Source organism: Cucumis sativus, chromosome 6 (genome assembly GCF_000004075.3).
Source record: "Cucumis sativus cultivar 9930 chromosome 6, Cucumber_9930_V3, whole genome shotgun sequence".
In the NCBI taxonomy this organism is placed as follows: Eukaryota; Viridiplantae; Streptophyta; class Magnoliopsida; order Cucurbitales; family Cucurbitaceae; genus Cucumis; species Cucumis sativus.
In genome coordinates, this window is record NC_026660.2 from 22,589,424 (window position 1) to 22,607,266 (window position 17,843).

The 17,843-nt window shown below is 31.6% G+C and overlaps 4 protein-coding genes across 5 annotated transcripts; 1 reads left to right on the plus strand and 3 right to left on the minus strand.

Moving 5' to 3' along the window:
• Positions 1–1,460: 1,460 nt before the first annotated feature.
• Positions 1,461–3,914, minus strand: LOC101220445 (centrosomal protein of 83 kDa). Of its 2 annotated transcripts, none has more exons than XM_011659336.2 (5): positions 3,076–3,914; positions 2,628–2,897; positions 2,397–2,528; positions 2,083–2,304; positions 1,461–1,950 (listed from the first exon to the last, which is right to left on the minus strand). In XM_011659336.2, the coding sequence occupies exons 1-5, from the start codon at positions 3,496–3,498 to the stop codon at positions 1,636–1,638; spliced, it is 1,362 nt and encodes a 453-aa protein (XP_011657638.1). In that variant the 5' UTR covers positions 3,499–3,914; the 3' UTR covers positions 1,461–1,635. The 2 variants fall into 2 exon arrangements, with proteins under 2 accessions (XP_011657638.1, XP_011657637.1); XM_011659335.2 differs by having other exon boundaries at positions 2,397–2,537; positions 3,076–3,913.
• Positions 3,915–10,940: 7,026 nt separating this feature from the next.
• LOC101213198 (photosystem II 5 kDa protein, chloroplastic) lies at positions 10,941–11,543 on the plus strand. Its single transcript, XM_004143189.3, has one exon. It carries the CDS (start codon positions 11,056–11,058, stop codon positions 11,374–11,376), a length of 321 nt encoding a protein of 106 aa, XP_004143237.1. The 5' UTR covers positions 10,941–11,055; the 3' UTR covers positions 11,377–11,543.
• A 177-nt stretch (positions 11,544–11,720) lies between these two features.
• On the minus strand, positions 11,721–15,875 carry LOC101212721 (calcium-dependent protein kinase 8). Its single transcript, XM_011659337.2, has 9 exons — positions 15,577–15,875; positions 14,696–15,235; positions 14,230–14,353; positions 13,990–14,133; positions 13,597–13,749; positions 13,379–13,494; positions 13,128–13,295; positions 12,621–12,851; positions 11,721–12,493 (listed from the first exon to the last, which is right to left on the minus strand). The coding sequence occupies exons 2-9, from the start codon at positions 15,200–15,202 to the stop codon at positions 12,347–12,349; spliced, it is 1,590 nt and encodes a 529-aa protein (XP_011657639.1). The 5' UTR covers positions 15,203–15,235; positions 15,577–15,875; the 3' UTR covers positions 11,721–12,346.
• Positions 15,876–16,313: 438 nt separating this feature from the next.
• On the minus strand, positions 16,314–17,598 carry LOC101220685. The gene is made up of 2 exons (XM_011659338.2): positions 17,008–17,598; positions 16,314–16,858 (listed from the first exon to the last, which is right to left on the minus strand). Exons 1-2 carry the CDS (start codon positions 17,267–17,269, stop codon positions 16,593–16,595), a joined length of 528 nt encoding a protein of 175 aa, XP_011657640.1. The 5' UTR covers positions 17,270–17,598; the 3' UTR covers positions 16,314–16,592.
• Positions 17,599–17,843: the final 245 nt, after the last annotated feature.

Here is a 17,843-nt window from a genome sequence, read left to right on the forward strand (position 1 = left end):
AACAGGAGATGCTACCTATTTATTTTTTTAAATTGTAATTATTTGGTTTATTTTTTTCTTTTTCATATAAATTTCATTTATTTTTGTTTTTTTATTGTCGTTGTTGTGTGATTTTTTACATGATTTTTTCCTTTTTCTTAATTCCTATGGTTTTATGTTCGAGTTTTTATACAAATATTTGTACGTTTTTGCTATTTTTTTCATTGTTCTACAAATTCTATAGTTTTTAAAAAATATGTTGTTGTTTATTTTTTTTGTTGATAAACAAATTCAAAAATAAAAATATGTGTCATATAATATTTGATATATAAGATGATATAGTGTACAATTGTTATATTTGTGCACGTATTTGGTTTAGTTATTAATTTCAAATATATGAGATTTATATCAAATATAATTATTATATTTATAAATTTTCATTAAGTTATATAATATATACATCATATTTTAATATATATATTTTACATACTTTCTCATATGTATATTTAATTATTTTGCACATATATATATACAACACATTATATAATAAACAACTATAGTAATGTTCTAAATAAAACCTAGTATATATTCTCAAGACCCAATTATTCTTTGGCAAATTAAACTAGAGGTGTTCAAATAACACGATAATTTGAAAAGCTTGTACTACTGAATCTAAAGTGTAAGGGTTGGGTTGAGTTGGGTTGAAGTTACATTTTTAAAAATTCGGGTTGACCCAACCCAACCCGAATTTCTAATTATATATATATAATAACTTATAAATATTAAAATTCATGCATATTAATATGAAGTTTTTAATAGATATGTTGGATTTTGATATTTGACATTTGAATTTTATGAAGTTTTAGTTATTAATATGTGTTGTAAACAAATATAAGCATTTTAAGTTAATAAAAGTATACTTAAAAAAAGAAAAGAAAATAAATAAATAACCCTAAAATCAATCCAACCCAAAATTTGAGGGTTGGTGTTGAAGATCTTGTTTAGGTTATTTGGGTTACTAGTTTTAACCCAAACATTCTGTTGGTCAAGAAAATCTCTCTAACCTAACTCATTTACACCCGATGTCAAAAACCTTCATTGGTTAGGTGGTATTATATTATTATATATGGTATATATTGCAAATTTACATGGCACAATGAAATATGGGTAATTAAATGGATTAGAAAGACCTCCAACCTAGACAAAAGCACAATGTACTAGAAATAAAATTAACGGGATGAAATTTGATACAGTCACACAAAATAAATGTTTATTGGTAGAATATAAAATTTTGTATATATTTTTTAAAATATTTTAGTTTGTATTTTCAAATATATTATTATTGTTATTATTATTATTAAAGCAATCTATCTATTTTTATTTTTAAAATTTGAGCATAGAAATAATAAGATGTTTTAAATTTTGGTCATATAAAAAAATGGAGGGACTAACCGTTGAGTACATACATAACACGATGTAAGTTGGACTCATATGGAGATGATTTTCGTTATTTGAATAACCCACTTTTATCTTAAAAATTAAAATATTAGTTTTCCTTAAAAACCCTCATCAACTTATATTTACAAATTCGGTAGAACAATTAAACCAAAATGCATCCAAAAAAAATTTAAGAACAACACCAAGAACGCTTCAAATTCACTTATGAAGATGGTTGCCGATTTCTCGAAAAGGTAATCGCTGAATTTTCTCAATCGTTTTCATTTGCGTATGAAGTTTTTGTTGTTGTTGTTGTTGTTGTGGTTCTTGTTGTAATTCATCAATGGAGATCTCTCTCCGTCTGCTTCGAACATCCCTTGCATGGAGAACTAGATTATGATTATTCTTCTTCTCCTTCACTCTGCAAATCAACACATGCTTCTCCATTTCATCTGGTAGTGAACCTGAACCTTGTCCCTTCTTCTTCATTTTGTTAATTTCATGCGCCATCGCCTTCTCTTTCCATTCTTCAACCTACCACCACAATATCAATTTTGAATTCAATCGTCAATTAGATGCCTAAATAATTGAAATTGAATGTTTGAATATTAGGTTTAAGATTGATTATGGTAATGTAGTTTTATAGAAGAAATTTTATGTTCTTACGGAGGATTGAAGAGATTGGATTTGTGATTCGGATTCTAGCGCTTGATCTTTCCAGAACTCACGAGATACCTGTAATTCTTCCATTTCTTCCCTTACTTGATTTAACATCTCTTGCATTTGTGACCATTGATCTTTTTCAGCTTTAACTTGCTCTGTGATTCTTCGAATAATCGCCTTGCAATGCCCTGAGCATTGATTTTGTTCTTGCGATAATGTTGAGTCCTGAACGATTAAAGACACAATGATTAGAGATTAGAGATTTTAATTCTATTCGAATTAGGTTAATCTAGATCACTCGAGAAGAGAAATTTTACCAGATTCGGTAGAGTGGCGGAGCGGACGGAGCTGGCGGATGGAGTGGAAAGCATAGACCTACATTCCTCCCTCATTCTCTCTAACAAAGTTCCCTTAGACAGATCCTCCATTTTTCTCTTCAAAACGTCCACCTGAACATTCTTCGAAGTTTTAAACAATAGTTGATTAGATTGATACCATTAACAATTACGATCACAAAACAGATTATTAGATTAAACCATTCTTCTCACATTGAATTTGCCATTTGATATGAAGCTTTCTTGATCTCTACAAGTCTTCTTCGTTTCTGCAACAGTTTTCAGTTCATCAGTATCCTCTCCAATTTTCTCAAGCTTTTTCTGTAGCAATGACGCTTGTTTGTCAAAATTACTACTCTTCTTAAGTTCTATTTGTTTATCTCTTGATCCTCTTCGCAACCTCTCGAGTTTCTGAGCCAAATCGTTGATCTCATCCTCCAATACCATCTTTACATCATTGCCTTCATATATCTTGTTTCTCCCCTGCAACAAACTTGTTTTCAGTATATGATTCTTTCTCATAAAACCCCAAAACCCAAGTAGAAAAAATTACTTCCTACGTTTTATTGAGTTCAAATCAATCGTTTTCCCTTTGGGAATTTTTTAGTTCCATTAAAAACAGAGAACTGAAATTGAAGGGAAAAAGAAGATAAATACTCACAGAAACAAGAGCTTGAACAGCTGATTTCAGAGTCCTTTCCATTCGACTCTTCATCTTCTCCAATTTCTTGTTAGTAATCTCTCTTTCCATCCTCAACAAATTACACTCCGCCCTCAACATCTCCGCCTGAAACCGCCACTTCTCTTCCGCCGCCGCTGCACCTCCCCCATAACCTTCCCTCTCTCTCTCAGGATCCATCAAAACAACCGGAAAACTCTCCTTCAAAAACTCCCGTTCCTGACCAAACAACGCCTCGAGCTTCCCTCTCCCATCTGAAGTGGGTTTTGTTGGTAAACTCTTGGACGGCCGCCGCCGCATCCTTGGCCTCCTCGGAAAGTGGAGAATCCTCGGAGTCGGCGGCGCCGGTTGTGGGTACTGCCATTTAGGCCTTCTAGTAGCCATCACTGTCGCCAATGATGACATTGGAATCAAATGAAAATGAAAAAGAAATGGACCTAAAAACCAAAAAACCAAAAAACCCTCTTTGGATTTTGAAAACGAAAAACCAGAGAGAGAAATAAGAAGAAGAAAACTAGAAAAAAGACAGAGAGAAAGCTGGAGAAAAATCGATTTGGGAGAGAAGCTAAGCTTAGGCGTGCAACCTCGTGAAATGTAAGAGTCCAGAGATTTCAAATGAAAGCTGTTGTGAATTGTAATGTGTGTTTCTTTCTTTCTTTGTTTTTGTTTTGTTTTGTTTTTTTCTTTTGTGCATGAGCTTAATTTATTTCCTTGGAGAATGAGTTAAGATTTAAAGAATGAAACCTTGATTTCTCCATTAATGGAGGATAGAGATGAAGAAAGAAGGATTCGGATTTTGGGTAAAATGTTTGCAAAAACCAAATACCAATAACTAATAAATAATAAAGTCAGCACAAACCACAACACCTTGCTTCAATTTAAACTTAAACAAACAATAATGTGTGTTCTATTCAAATTATTTTAATGCACAACGGTCAAATCCTTACTAATTAATTAATTGTTTAATTGAACTCCTCCTGCTTTATTTTTAGTTCTTCAAGTCCCAACATGCCACTTTTAAATGTTGTTATGTTTCAAGTCCTATAGTTTACTCGAGAAACTACTCTTAGTCTTAATGCTTAATTTTTTTAATTATTATTTACAATTTAAATATAACTTAAGTATATTTGAAAACTTAACATCTAACTTCTTTTTATGTGCGTTTGTTTATATAAATGATTGTTAATCTACTAGTTTATACTTGTAAATGCGTTTTGTATACATGTTTCTTTGATTGAGTGAAAAGTTTAAATCTCTTCACTCCCATGAATTGTAGATATACTAAAGTTTGAAAAGAGTTTCGATTGTTCATAAAAAACCAAATAAAAAATGTTTATGAATGAAATAAATTATCTAAACATATATATTAACGTCAAAATTTTTAATTATTTAAAAGATAATTCTAAGAGTGGAATAAATAATGGTATAGAGTAGGGTAAGTACGTAAATAAGTATTTGAATGTTTGAACTAATAAACTAGCTGTTTTCCAAAAAGAAATAAAAGAAAATAGAGTTTTGAAAAGAAAAGGGAACATAAAAAATATATACATTTGGTATAAAGTAGGGTAAGTAAATAAGTATTTGAATGTTTGAACTAGTAAATAAAAATAATAATAATAAAGGATTTTGAAAAGAAAAGGAAATATTAAAAATATTAAAATGTTAGGAAAAGGGAAACAACAGTAAGAACAGTCACAGTTAACAAGGTATTTGTGTCAGCCAAAATTCATATAATTATATATGATTGGTGGTGGATATTTACACAATAAAATATATTGGTACGTGCCGTTTAAGGGAATTGTTTGTTGGAGCTTTGGACTTTCTCTTCTTATAATAGATTCGTTAAATTTATTTTTAAAAAATTTTATTCAAATTCCCTTTTTTTTATGGGGTTTAAACTTCCACTGACAAAATGAACAAATCACAATATATTTTTTCATTATTCTTCTTGACAGTGTGTGACACATTATTAGATTTGATTTGCATGAAACAAAATTAGAATTAGACCCTTCTAACTATTTCATTTCATTGTACTTAAATCATGTTTTGTCCCTATTCTATTTCAAACTTTTTTTTGTCAAAACTCCCAACATTAAGTATTAAGATTTTATTTAGAAATATTTTTAAATATAATTAAAAAAAAATGGAAACTATTTACGATAATCATATTTTGGTCCATTTTGTTTTTTTTTTAAATCTCTCTACGTGGTATTTGAAGTTTTTTTTCTGTTCGCTGCTTTTTGAAATTGCTCAAAGGTTGAGGATTATTGATCTATTGAGATCAATGATAATGTATGTGTGTATAGACTGTACTATGTAACATTCATACGATTTTGAACTTTGATTTTTTATTCTTTTATAAAATTGTAAGTGGCTCTAATTTAATATTGACTTGGACTTGCAGTTTGGTCACGCAATTTCATGTATTTTTACCGTTGTAAAATGTACCATGCATTATTGTTATGATTGTTTAAAAAGGAACAACTATATACTACATATATATTATCTTATTTTAATTTACATCTAAAACTCAACTCCCTTTGCAAGGACATTTCTTGACTTGTCCCAAGACCAAGTAATTGTTATTTGAGAATTGGGCTAAATTGTTATTTTTTTTAGTAATTTGAACTTCTCTCCATTGTCATTGTTACTACTTTTATTTGTTTAATAACATATTTTTGTTAATATATGAGTTTTTTTAAAAAAATTGAAAATTGAAAAAAAATATGATTAATTTTGATTAAGAAATAATTAAATTAAATTAGAAAAATGAATTTAATAAGAAAAGTTGAAGATTGTGATATTAAAATATAAATAAAGAAAAAAATTAAAAAATTAAATTAATTTAATAAAGAAATATATTTTTTGAATTTGAATGTTTAATATATATATTATTATTGGTGGGTACATATATATAAATAATTAAAAAAATGAAATGTGTGGAACTCACGTATACAAATAATTAGAAAATAAAAAAAATGTGTAGCTTCAGTGTAGTATATATATAAAAATAAGAAAAAATAGAAGATGTGAGATTCACTTCATGGAAGTACTTCAACTCAAATCACCTATTTTTAACGTGAAATCACCTATTTTTAAAATAGTTTTTCAACGACCTATTTTAGAAATATGTTTCAAATTTTCCTTTATTTAAAAAAAAAAACAAATAAAATACACATAAACTTAAAAATTGGAAGCCAAAAAAATAGAAAATTTTTTTGAAAAGAGAGTTAATAATGTAAAAGGATGTGAAAAGCAATAGTCAATAGTGGAGTGGCAGGCTAAACTTTAAAAGAGAGAGCACTTCAAACCAACAAACTCACACGAACGATGTGACACCGCCCTTCCTTCACCTTCATCTCCAATTGTCCACGTCACCCTCTACCCCTACCCTCTCTAACTCACACCATCACTTCCCTCACATTATCTTAGTGTCCAGTCTACTGTAGTTCCATCTTTAAATTCCTACAAACCATGTGAATATAATTTAGTCTACTGTAGTTCCAACTATAGTTTTTATGTGAAGATCACTTACTTTTCCATTTTTGAGTTATTCATTAGTTTCTCATCTTTTGTTATATGCAGCTAGTTATTTATAACTGTAACAATATCACGAGCTCTTTTTCTAGATTTGAACCTTTGACGACCTTTTAAGATTTTGAAATTTTGAAAAAAATCAATAAATTAAGATTTATTGAATGCATATGAACTAAAATTGAACTTCTTTCCAATATTAACATCGAATGTATTTTGAAATTTTGGTGTCATATCAATTAAAACCTTAAACTAACAATTTATCATTTTAAATTTTAAATTTGTATATGTATCAATTTATACCTTCCGTTGTTTATAATTATTATGTGATCAAACTTATACTTTTATCGATTAAATTCAAATTAGATGTTCCTTTGAAAATCATCCTTACACTATTTTAAGGGACACTTGCAAAATTGACAAAATAAGTTATAATAATTATATTTATAGCACACACATTTTATTATTTGTGAAAATGACAAAAACGAAACACAACCCACACATCAAGGGGCAAAATGTTACAAATACTCTCATTATTAATATACGTTTGATACACCTTATATATGCCTGATACACTTAATACACGTTTGATGCACCTAATACACCCCCTTGATACACTCAATACATTTGATTGATACACTTGATGCACCCGATACTCTTTGATACACTCGATACCGAAACATACTAATATATGTTTGATACACATGACACACTATATACACATTTAGTATTTTTCACTTATACAATTGATTGATTAAATACACTTGATATATACTTGAAGTCCTATTTATACATTTGATTGATTAAATACACTTGATATACTATTGATATACACTTGTAAACTCGATTCATATACTTGATAATGATTCACTTTACCGATATACTTTAACAATATATTGTTGATATACTTGATAATACACATCGAAGAAAGTAAAAAAAAAGTCACAAATGAAGTTAAATTATTTCAATCAACAACCATTATATTATATTATATTATTCATATTACAATTATTGTACTATTGATATTTTAAAATTAAGATTAAGACAGAAAAAATAAATAATTTTTATACTATAAAGATAAACAAATAATTAGGGTCTTAAAAAGTGAAAGCATAAATAAATAATGAGTATGACATTAAAATAAGGAAGAGAAATAAGTTATTGAATTGTAGTTTATGAATAATATCAAATTTAAGATGGAGAATTGAAAATTTTGTCATATTTGTAAAATTCTAAAACAATATGTTATAGTTACTATATCGTGAATGTGGTATATGCAATTTCTACTACTATAAATATTTATTTTATTAATAAGTGGTTTTCAAAGATAATATTAATAAATGGTATAAATTGACTCACTTAAAACACTTATAAAAATTTGAATTTAGATTGATAGAGGTATGAAGTGATTGTTTTAATTGATATGCATATTTAAAGTGCAGGGAATATAAATGTATTTTCCCTATAGATTGAATTTCTACAATCTCATCCCTTCACGAGTAGTTTCACTATTACTTTAATTTTGTCTTATCCACACACACACATATATGTGTATGTATATATGTATATATATTTCAAAATTTCAATGCTCAGCCACTGGTAGTTTTGTATTTGACTTGTTTTGTCCCAATCTTAATAATGTTATAATAGTACCTGAAATGCAACAAGTCAGCTCCCCTTCTAAAAGTTTAAACAGTAACAAAAGAAAATTGATTTCTTTGGCTTTATTATCCTTTTGATTTTTTTTACAAAAATAAAATAATAGAAAATTGTGGTAAACGATGAAACTATTACAAATATTTACAAAATAGAGGAGAATTTCAAATTCTAAAAATATAATAGACTAAGACTTCTATTCAGGCTAATAAATCTAGTTTTGCCATATCTTTAATTGAAAATGTGCCAAAAATAAACATAAATAAGTTAGAACGTTTAAGGTGTCCACTCAATTTGATTAGAAAGTTGTAAAAGTATTAATATATTTATGTTAGTGTGTAGGTATAAACTATTTAATCCAATTTTTCATAATAATTTTGTTTGGAGATTATTTGAAATAACAAAACTTTTTAAAATAATTTTTTAGAGATTATTTGAAATAACAAAACTTTTTAAAATATTAAAGAGCATACCAAATTTTTTTAGAGATACACATGGTATGTTATCTTGATCTATTTATGAACTATCGTAAATAGACTATGAAATTTTGTAAATATTTTTCTTCATTCTTGTTGTATTTAAAAATTGTCCTTAAATTTCTTCCTATATTGAAAACATTTTTAGGTAAAATATTTCTACCAAATTAGCACTTTCAAAGCTAATAGTCGAAGGTATAGTAAGGTCTTAGAAGAATAAGTAATCAACTCCTCCTAATAATAAACTCATATGATCGATATTGTTCATCCTTGATAGACTTTTGAAGTTCGATCTAAATTTAGCTACATTTGTGTTATATTTGTTAATACTTTTCAGTCATTTTCGTGCATGTAACTACGATTGAATAATTTTTTTTTTTTTGGAAATAAAAAGATACTTAAAAAGTTAGAATAATAAATAGAGGGGGAACAGTGAGGAAAGGAGTGCATGAAATGTGATTGGTTAGTGGAGCATCAGGCCCAAGTTAAGTGGCTCGGAAATCAAGGCCCAAAATAAGGGGATATGAGGCCCAATTGAATTTGGATATCACAATTTCAAAATTTGAAAATAATTTTGGATAAATTGGTAATTGTGAAAAGCACAACCAAAGTCTCTGCCACAATCAGAACATATAAACAGTCTTTACAGTCCAAAGTACATTACCCTTTTTATTGATCAAAATATTGCAATTCGTAATTTTAAATAACAAAAAGATATTAAATATCATTTCATGTTTCTTTAATTAAAAAGAAAAAAAAAACCCAACACTTCCGACTAAATTTAATTTAAGAGGTACGTTCTTGAACTACAATATGAATATTTGAAAATACATTAACTAAAATACAAGTTATGGTTAATTATACAGATTTGATTCAACATTTTTAGTATTGTTAAACGACAAATTATTTGATATCAGTATATAATATGAAACCAAAAAAATAAATACTTCGTATATAACAACTGTGCTCAAAACATTAGCAAATATAGCACAGTAAAAAAATTTATAAATATAACAAAATTTAGGTCTCACTTCCGAAGTCTACCAATCATCTATTTTGTTAGTAGAAGTCTATGCATGGTAAAATCTATTGGTACTGGCAATTCTTAGAATTTAAATTAATACAAAAGTTAAAATTTAGGGTTGAAATTGATATTTACCTAAAACTTTACTATTATCCTAAAACCCTTAGAGTGTATTGACCCTCATACTTGAAGGAAGTAGCCCACTTCCGGTTTGAGACATGGGTTAAGTGGGGATTGAGGTTATTTTACTTCCCTTATTTTACACTCAATCATTGTCACACATTGTTTCATTCTCTTGGCCAAGTGCATCTCGGAATCGCTAAAAATTTTATTTTTCTCGGGCTCAATCTAGGCCAAGATCAACCGCGAGATTCTTTCAAAATTTTAAAAAACTTGAAGGAAATCTCTTGGTGACCGGATGCATCATCGAGATAGTGCATTTTTTTTTATTAAAAGTTTGAAATTGAGGTTAACTCTTTTCCGGCCAAATTTTCCACAACAGTCACCGAGTTGAAAACATAAGCATTTAGGTTAACTATTTATGGGTCATCATGGCTTCAAAATACACCAAGCTGAAAAGCAAAAACAATTATATCAATGATTCTGAGGCCAAAGTTGTATCTAATAGCCTTGAGCTAAATAACATAAGCATTATGTAGTATGATCTCAGGCTAAAGTTGCTTTGAGATGTCTCCAAGAGAGATCGATAAATTTTCTTCAAAGAGTTTTTTAAATTTGAGAAGAATCTTGGAGTCGATCTCGTTCGAGATTGTCTCCGAGAAAAAAAAAGTTTACGTGGTCCTGAGATGCACTCGGTCAAGAAAATGGAAGAGTGTGTGGCAGAAATTTCGACGTAAGGAGAGTAAAAGAACACTAATTCCTTTTTGCTTAATTCATGTTCCAAACGTGGAATTGGACTAAAATAACTATTATAATACCAAGACTTTTATAAGTAACTCATCGTTCCAAAAGTGATTTAGAATAGGGTAAGTATTGTTAGTGGATTTAGATTGTGTTATGTGAATGTGATGTAAAGGAAAAGTTTGTAAAGGGCGTAGAGATAAAGAAAGAACAGGTGGCAAGAAAATAGTGGTTAGTAAAGATCTGTTGGGATAAGGAAATGGATGATGGCTTCAATGAAAGAATCAATACGAACCTTCAATCACTTCACTTCTCCCCCCACACTCCCAAACATAAACTACATCCATTCTATTTCTCCTTCACCCAATTCCTCAGCTTACCAACAATCTCTCCAACCCCAATTCCCTAAATATGGCTTCTATGGCTATGACAGCTTCCTTCCTCCCCACCACAGCCACTAAGCAACCCTCCTCCACCGCCCGTCGACCCCTTATTGTTGCCAAAGCATCCACCTCTAACCAAGCCTCCAATGTCAACATGGAGGTCAAGAATGTGAAGGTAGAGAGCAGGCAAGGGCGGCGGGAGTTGGTGGCGGCTGCTGTCACAGTAGCAGCTGCAACCTTGGCGAAGGCGGCAATGGCGGATGAGCCGGCACGTGGGTCTCCTGAAGCCAAGCAGAAGTATGCTCCAATCTGTGTCACAATGCCTACTGCCCGTATTTGCCGCAAGTGATTTTGAAGAGATGTGTTTTGCTTTTTCTTTTTTTTCTCTGTTGTCTTTCTTCTTCATGTCTATTAAAACCCTTCCATTTGGTTTCAGACTTTGAAGTTTGATTGTAAAATCTGTAAAACAAAGCTATGAATTGCCATGAATCTCTCTCTTCATGCCTTTTTTTTCTTCTTCTTGTTTTTGCCTTTCTCAATCTCAAAGTTCATTCAAGTGTTTTTCTGTTTCTTCACATTTTATCAATGTTGTTGATGATCACAACACTATACAAACACCACATTTGATAATAACTCATTCAAAGTAGTTGCAAATTAGAGAATTCTCACATGATCATTACGAATATTTATATATACTCATGATCGTTTCATATATAAGTTGTAGATTAGAAAAAATAGTTTAATCAAACAAGTGAATCAACACGAATCTTTATCATCCTCTCAATTCAGAAATCTCTCTCTACATAAAATGAATTCTTTTGTGGTCTTCTGATTTCGTATACATCATCGAGAAGTATATCAAATTCAAAGCGATGATTGGACAAAATAAGGAACTTTATCTCTTTCTCTCTCTACAAGAATATGAAGTTAGAACTCATCATCATTCAGGGAGGTTGGCAAATATGAAGTCCCAGAAAGATTTATCTCTGTCTACTTCTACAAATAGAAGGCCAGAATTGGTAAATTCCCATCAGCTCCACCTTTCCATACAGCTTCTTCAAAAACACAAGCAAAGCTCTAAAAATACAGTTGGAAAGAAGATGTTCACACACTTGAGAACTTGATCCTCATCCAATGGTTTCACTTGGAATGGATATCAAATGATAATAATATTAATAATTATAGGCCACTGATCATATAGCTCTTAAACCATAAATGAATAGCAGAAAACCCAACATAAATATATTTGTATACTCCATTTTTTTTGCTTTCTTCAAATATCAGTTGAATCATTTCATCTTTTGGAAGGTTCATCTACCTTAACTAGTAAGTTTCAATGATCCTTCTCTGAACAACTTCAAGCTTAGGCTGTTGAATCTTTCCCGTGAATATTGCCTTGACGCTTTTCTCCAATCTGTTCCTGCCTTCATCATGGCTGCAAACTCTTCATAGCTTATGCGTCCATCCTACAAAAGAAGAATAGAAAGGTTGGAAGAACTGACCTATAAGTTTCCACATTTATATCAAATCGACATCTACGGCCAAGCAGGAACTAGAACTATGAAGCATATCTAAGCAGACCACAATGCCGACCTTATCTGTGTCAACATCGTGCATAATGGCATTGACAACATCCTCGCTATTTGTTTCTTCATCGTTTAGCAACACAGCTCGAAGCTCTTCAATTTCGATGAAACCACTCTGGTTTTGATCAAAGAATGCAAAAGCTTTATGAAGGTGCTCGTCATTTGCCATCCTTTTAAGGTGGATTGAAACTGCAACAAACTCTCCGTAGTTGAGAGCTCCATCATCCTGAACACCAGCCTGTTAAAAGCAAAATTTGAGTCAATAATTGTGTCTAAAATTTTGATTACTACTACACAAGACAGACTGACAATTGGGTCAGATGCAACAAATCCAAGTATCTAATTGTTTGTGATTCTTTTTTTGTTTTCTTTTTCGATAACGTTGGCTTCAATATCTACATTTATCGAAAAAAAGAACTAAACAAGTCCAAGAGTGAAGGAAAGGAAAATTGCAAATCCAAGGCAAAATCTTTCAAGGGTACAAAAGTACAATGTAATGGAGAAATGTACATACTGCTTCCATCAGTATCTGAAGATCTGCTTCTGGAATTTGTTGTCCAAGTTTTTGTAATCCACTTCTCAGCTCCTCGAGATTTATCTTCCCTCTCTTCTCAACGTCCATCATATCAAATGCCTCCTTTATGCCAGCTACTTCCTCGACCGACAAATGCTCAGCGATCACCTAAGGAAAATAATCAAATGAAATGTCATCTATAGCTCAGACAATCTATTCTATAAAACACCCCAAATGACTTTTGTGATTACCCTTAAGGCCCGTTTCTTGAGCTTGTTCATCACAGAAAATTGCTTGAGTCTTGCTTTCACCGTCTCGCCTAACGGAACATTTGGAGCCTTCTTAGCGTTCTGTAACCACGGATGGTCTGCACAAAGTGATATCTCAGGTATTATGTACAAGTTCTAAACTATAACACCCAGAAGCCGGAATGATGCATGTGAAATCAGTAGACAGTAGACAATGATACCTAGAACTTCCTGAGCAGTAAGGCGCCGCTTGGGATCAGGATTAAGCATTTTTCTTACAAGATCTTTTGCATTTTCAGAGACTCTTGGCCATGGGTCTCTCCTAAAATCAATAACCGAGCGAATAATCGCCTGTGCTACACCCTGTTCAGTTTCTACATGAAAATTGAAGCGCAACTTATGAGGAGGAAATCTGAAAAAAGAACTACAAAAGTTACACTTAATGTCCTACTTGTGCGAAAGATTCAATCCAGAAGCAATGAGAACTTATTTTTTAATCAGATTGTGTATAAGGATTCACTGTTCTTACCAGATATGACCATTACAATTTTATTTATTTTTAATAAAAAGGGGTTTAAAGACATGAACTGCCTGTAGGGAACAAAAATTCAAACCTGCCCAAAATGGTGGAATGCCACAGAGTAAAATATAGAGGATAACCCCGGCGCTCCAAACATCAACTTCTGGACCATAATTCCTTTTCAGAACCTCTGGGGCCATGTAATAAGGACTGCCTACTATTTCATTGAATAGATCACCTAATCCAATTGAAACATTAATGCGTTGTAAGATTTTTTATGACATGAACATAATGATAACATTATTTTCACACAATTGAATACAAGCCGCAATACCTGGTTTAAAAGTGATAGACAGTCCAAAATCAATTGCCTTCAATGGGGATGATTCCTTTTTGTTTGCAAAAAGAAAATTCTCTGGTTTGAGATCACGATGCATCACTCCATGTTTATGACAAGCCTATGACATTAAATGCATGTACATAAACAACATGTTATGATATATATATATATATACATATGTCCTTTATTGTAATTTTACTTAGTCTCTAGGGTTTAGTTTATTCTCTATATAAATATGTAACATTGCTTTGACTCAATGAGAATAAGACATATACGTTTCTGAATTCTAAATTACACAACATTACTCCTTGAGAACAAAAAATGTTAAAATCAAACGGCAAAAACAATCAATATAAAAATGCAAATGGATTATAACATGTTCTAACTTCTAACTAAACTAAACTTACAAAAAAGATAAAACACTGCCATGTTTAAATGTTAACCAACAATTTCTTTTCACCTGAACAACTTCAACAATTGTCCGCATAACAACAGCCGCTGCACGCTCTGTGTAATGCCCCCTTGCAACAATTCGGTCAAACAACTCCCCACCCTCGCATAGTTCCATCACGATGTGAACTGCCTGATCATCCTCGTAAGTGTCCTTCAGCCTAACGACATTCGGGTGATTGGGCAAATGCTTCATGATTTGAACCTCTCTTCGCACATCCTCAATATCGACAGCAGTCCTAAGTTTCTTCTTTGATATAGATTTACAAGCAAACTTTTCACCTGTATTTGTATCTGTGCATAAATATGTTACACCGAATTCGCCTCTACCAAGCTCCCGACCAAGATCATAATGAGCCGAAATGTTATGACCAGTTGGATCACTCAACACCTGAAGCTTATTACCATGACCATTCGCATTTTTCTCGCCATCTTTAGCAGGAAATGGATTGGCCTTCTTGTTTTTACCTTTAGGCTTAGCTGAAGGCGTGCTAGGAGTAGCACAACAATTACCCATGAGCAAGATCGAAAAATGTCAAAATGCTCCAACCTTTTGAGAGATTTCAAAACCCATCAAGCAAATATGACGAGGGTCAGAAACACAGATGCAAAATAGAAACAAAGATCTAAAGCTTTTTTCATAAACAACACCAACCCAGATGAGAATCTGACATCTATAATAAAAAATAAGATTTCTTCTAAACAAAAATCCAAAAATTGCACAAAATATCACAATTTTTCAGAGAATAAAACAGGCACCCAACTCAAAGATATTCTAAACAAAACTAAAAAAAATAAACGATACCCATTCAATGTTCATAACAATGCACATGACCCAGAATTCTTTTTCCCTCATTGAAAGATTAAAACACCATAAAAACAAAAACCCACCTGGGACTTTGAGTTGAAATTGAGGAATCACAGCGACATTGCGAAGAACAGCTGGGGAAGTTGGACGAGAGGAGAATTGGGAGGCTTTGAATAAAAAATCTGAAGGAGAAAGATGAATCTCACGAATGCAGAAGGGGATTTAATCGATGGAGTTCCAGAATCCGTTTCTTTCTCCTCCACAAATTAAAATTTTCTTCCTCCCCTCCTGGATTCAACCAAGTTGGAAGACAAACGAGACCCTCCTCCCTCACCCCCTCCCTCTTTTTCAATCCACGAGGTCCATTTTTTCCTTTTCCCAATTTAATTTTAAGAAATTATTACAATAATCATTGCATTTTAAGAAAATCTTATCTGTCGGATTTACAAGTCAAATAAATGACTCATTATCCAATACCATTCATAAAAAAAGTCAATTTCAAATCTTATTTTAGAGTGTAATCCACGGTATAATTTGAGAATGTCCTTTGTATTCTAAGGTTAGCATTTTATGTTGCTATTGGCTACTAATTAAATTATAGCGATAGGACTATCACATTACAACCACTTAAATTTGTTTAATTTAATTGAGATGGTTTCCAACTTCAATCCAATCAATCAAAATATCCTTCCAAGTTGAGTATGAAGAATGTTCGCCTTCTATATAAAAAAAGGTGTGAGCCAAATTAAAAATGGTCCAAATTTGTACTTTTATTTAATTCATTTGAAAATGGCTTGTGTATTATAATTGAGCATTCGTGTATTCCAATTCTAAAAGTTGAATTTTTCTTGATAACATAAAAATTTATGAACTTTTTACAAACATCACAGCACTCAATGATAAGAAGGTACATAAGAACCTTCTTCCAAACTTATTCTACCTTAAAGTTAGAATCTTTAGTACATAAGTCTACAAGCTATGCTTTCTTTGGCATACCATCAATATAATACTCTGTAAACAACATAATCTTGATCACTTTTTCTTGATGTATACAATTTAGATAGCTATGGTCGAAGTTCTGTAATCATAATTAAATATTTTAACTAAGAAGTGAGGGGGATATGGACATAGATGAAAGTGGAAGCTGCTGCAAAACTGATGGCTGAGTAGATTCTTTCTCAAAGTCAGAACTGATAGAACTTGGTAATGGAACATCAATGGAAGGCTTTATGACAGTATAGAACAGCACATTGTAGAAAATGGAGAAGATGAAGAGGACAACAGCTGAATTTGCTAACAGAGTCTCTGAAATCTCTGTCATTTCTCCTCTCATTTGACTTCTTGGAACATTCATATCTTGAACAACTGCAAAAAAATTTCAAAACCAAAAATCTCAATACTAAGTAGTGATAGAGGTTTCTTCTATATAATACTAAGTCCAGTCCAGTCTTCAACCAAAGTTACACAACAACAAATTTTAGTTCAGACTTCGGATTCAAAAGATGAGGAGTTACCTTTCTTCTTGGGAGAAGAGACTTGTTTCTTGGAGAAGGATTGAAGCTGTTGATCAAGCTCTTGAAGGGCCTGCCTAGCCTTATCTGGGTCAACCTCAAACTGTTGAGAATCTGACTCCTTTGCACACAAAATGGAAAAATGAGAAGCAGAATAATGAAGTGGGTGAAATTTCCTTATCTTCAAAACACCATCTGAGCATTTCTTGGTGGTTACAAATGGCGGCCTCAGGTTTTGATTGAAGAGAGACTGAAGAGAAAGCATCTGGAAGCTGCTAATTACCCACTACCACATGAAGTTGCTTCAGGATAATGATAAGTCATCACCTAGAAGAAGCAGCGTGTTTGGCAACCAGTATTGGCATAGACTAATCCAGGATAGGGTTGTCCTCACTGCCACCTGGGATAATAATAGTCCTTCATGTTAAACATCTAATAAGACAAGTCAACAGAAACATTCCTGTGTCAGAATATAATAAGGCAATTTAAAAAACAAAATCTCTTTTAATAAAATATCAGCAAAATATGTTTGAGAGAATAATTATTGATAAAGAAACTATTTTTCTATTATTATCCCCAATCCCCACCAACATGGCCTTTCGGCCTACCACGGAATCAAAAGAGAATTAGAAAATACTTGGGGATCACAAAGGAAAAGAAAACAAGATGCTATGCTTGACTTTATTTCATTCACAGTTTTCAAAGTGAAATAAGTGTCCTTTCATTTCCAGAAGTAGGAATACACAGTTCCAAGGTTTAGCCCTCCACAAAAAGAATCAAGCGGTAATGAAAGCTGCAATCAAATAAGCATCTCAAATTGTGTCCAAGAATTGCATTTG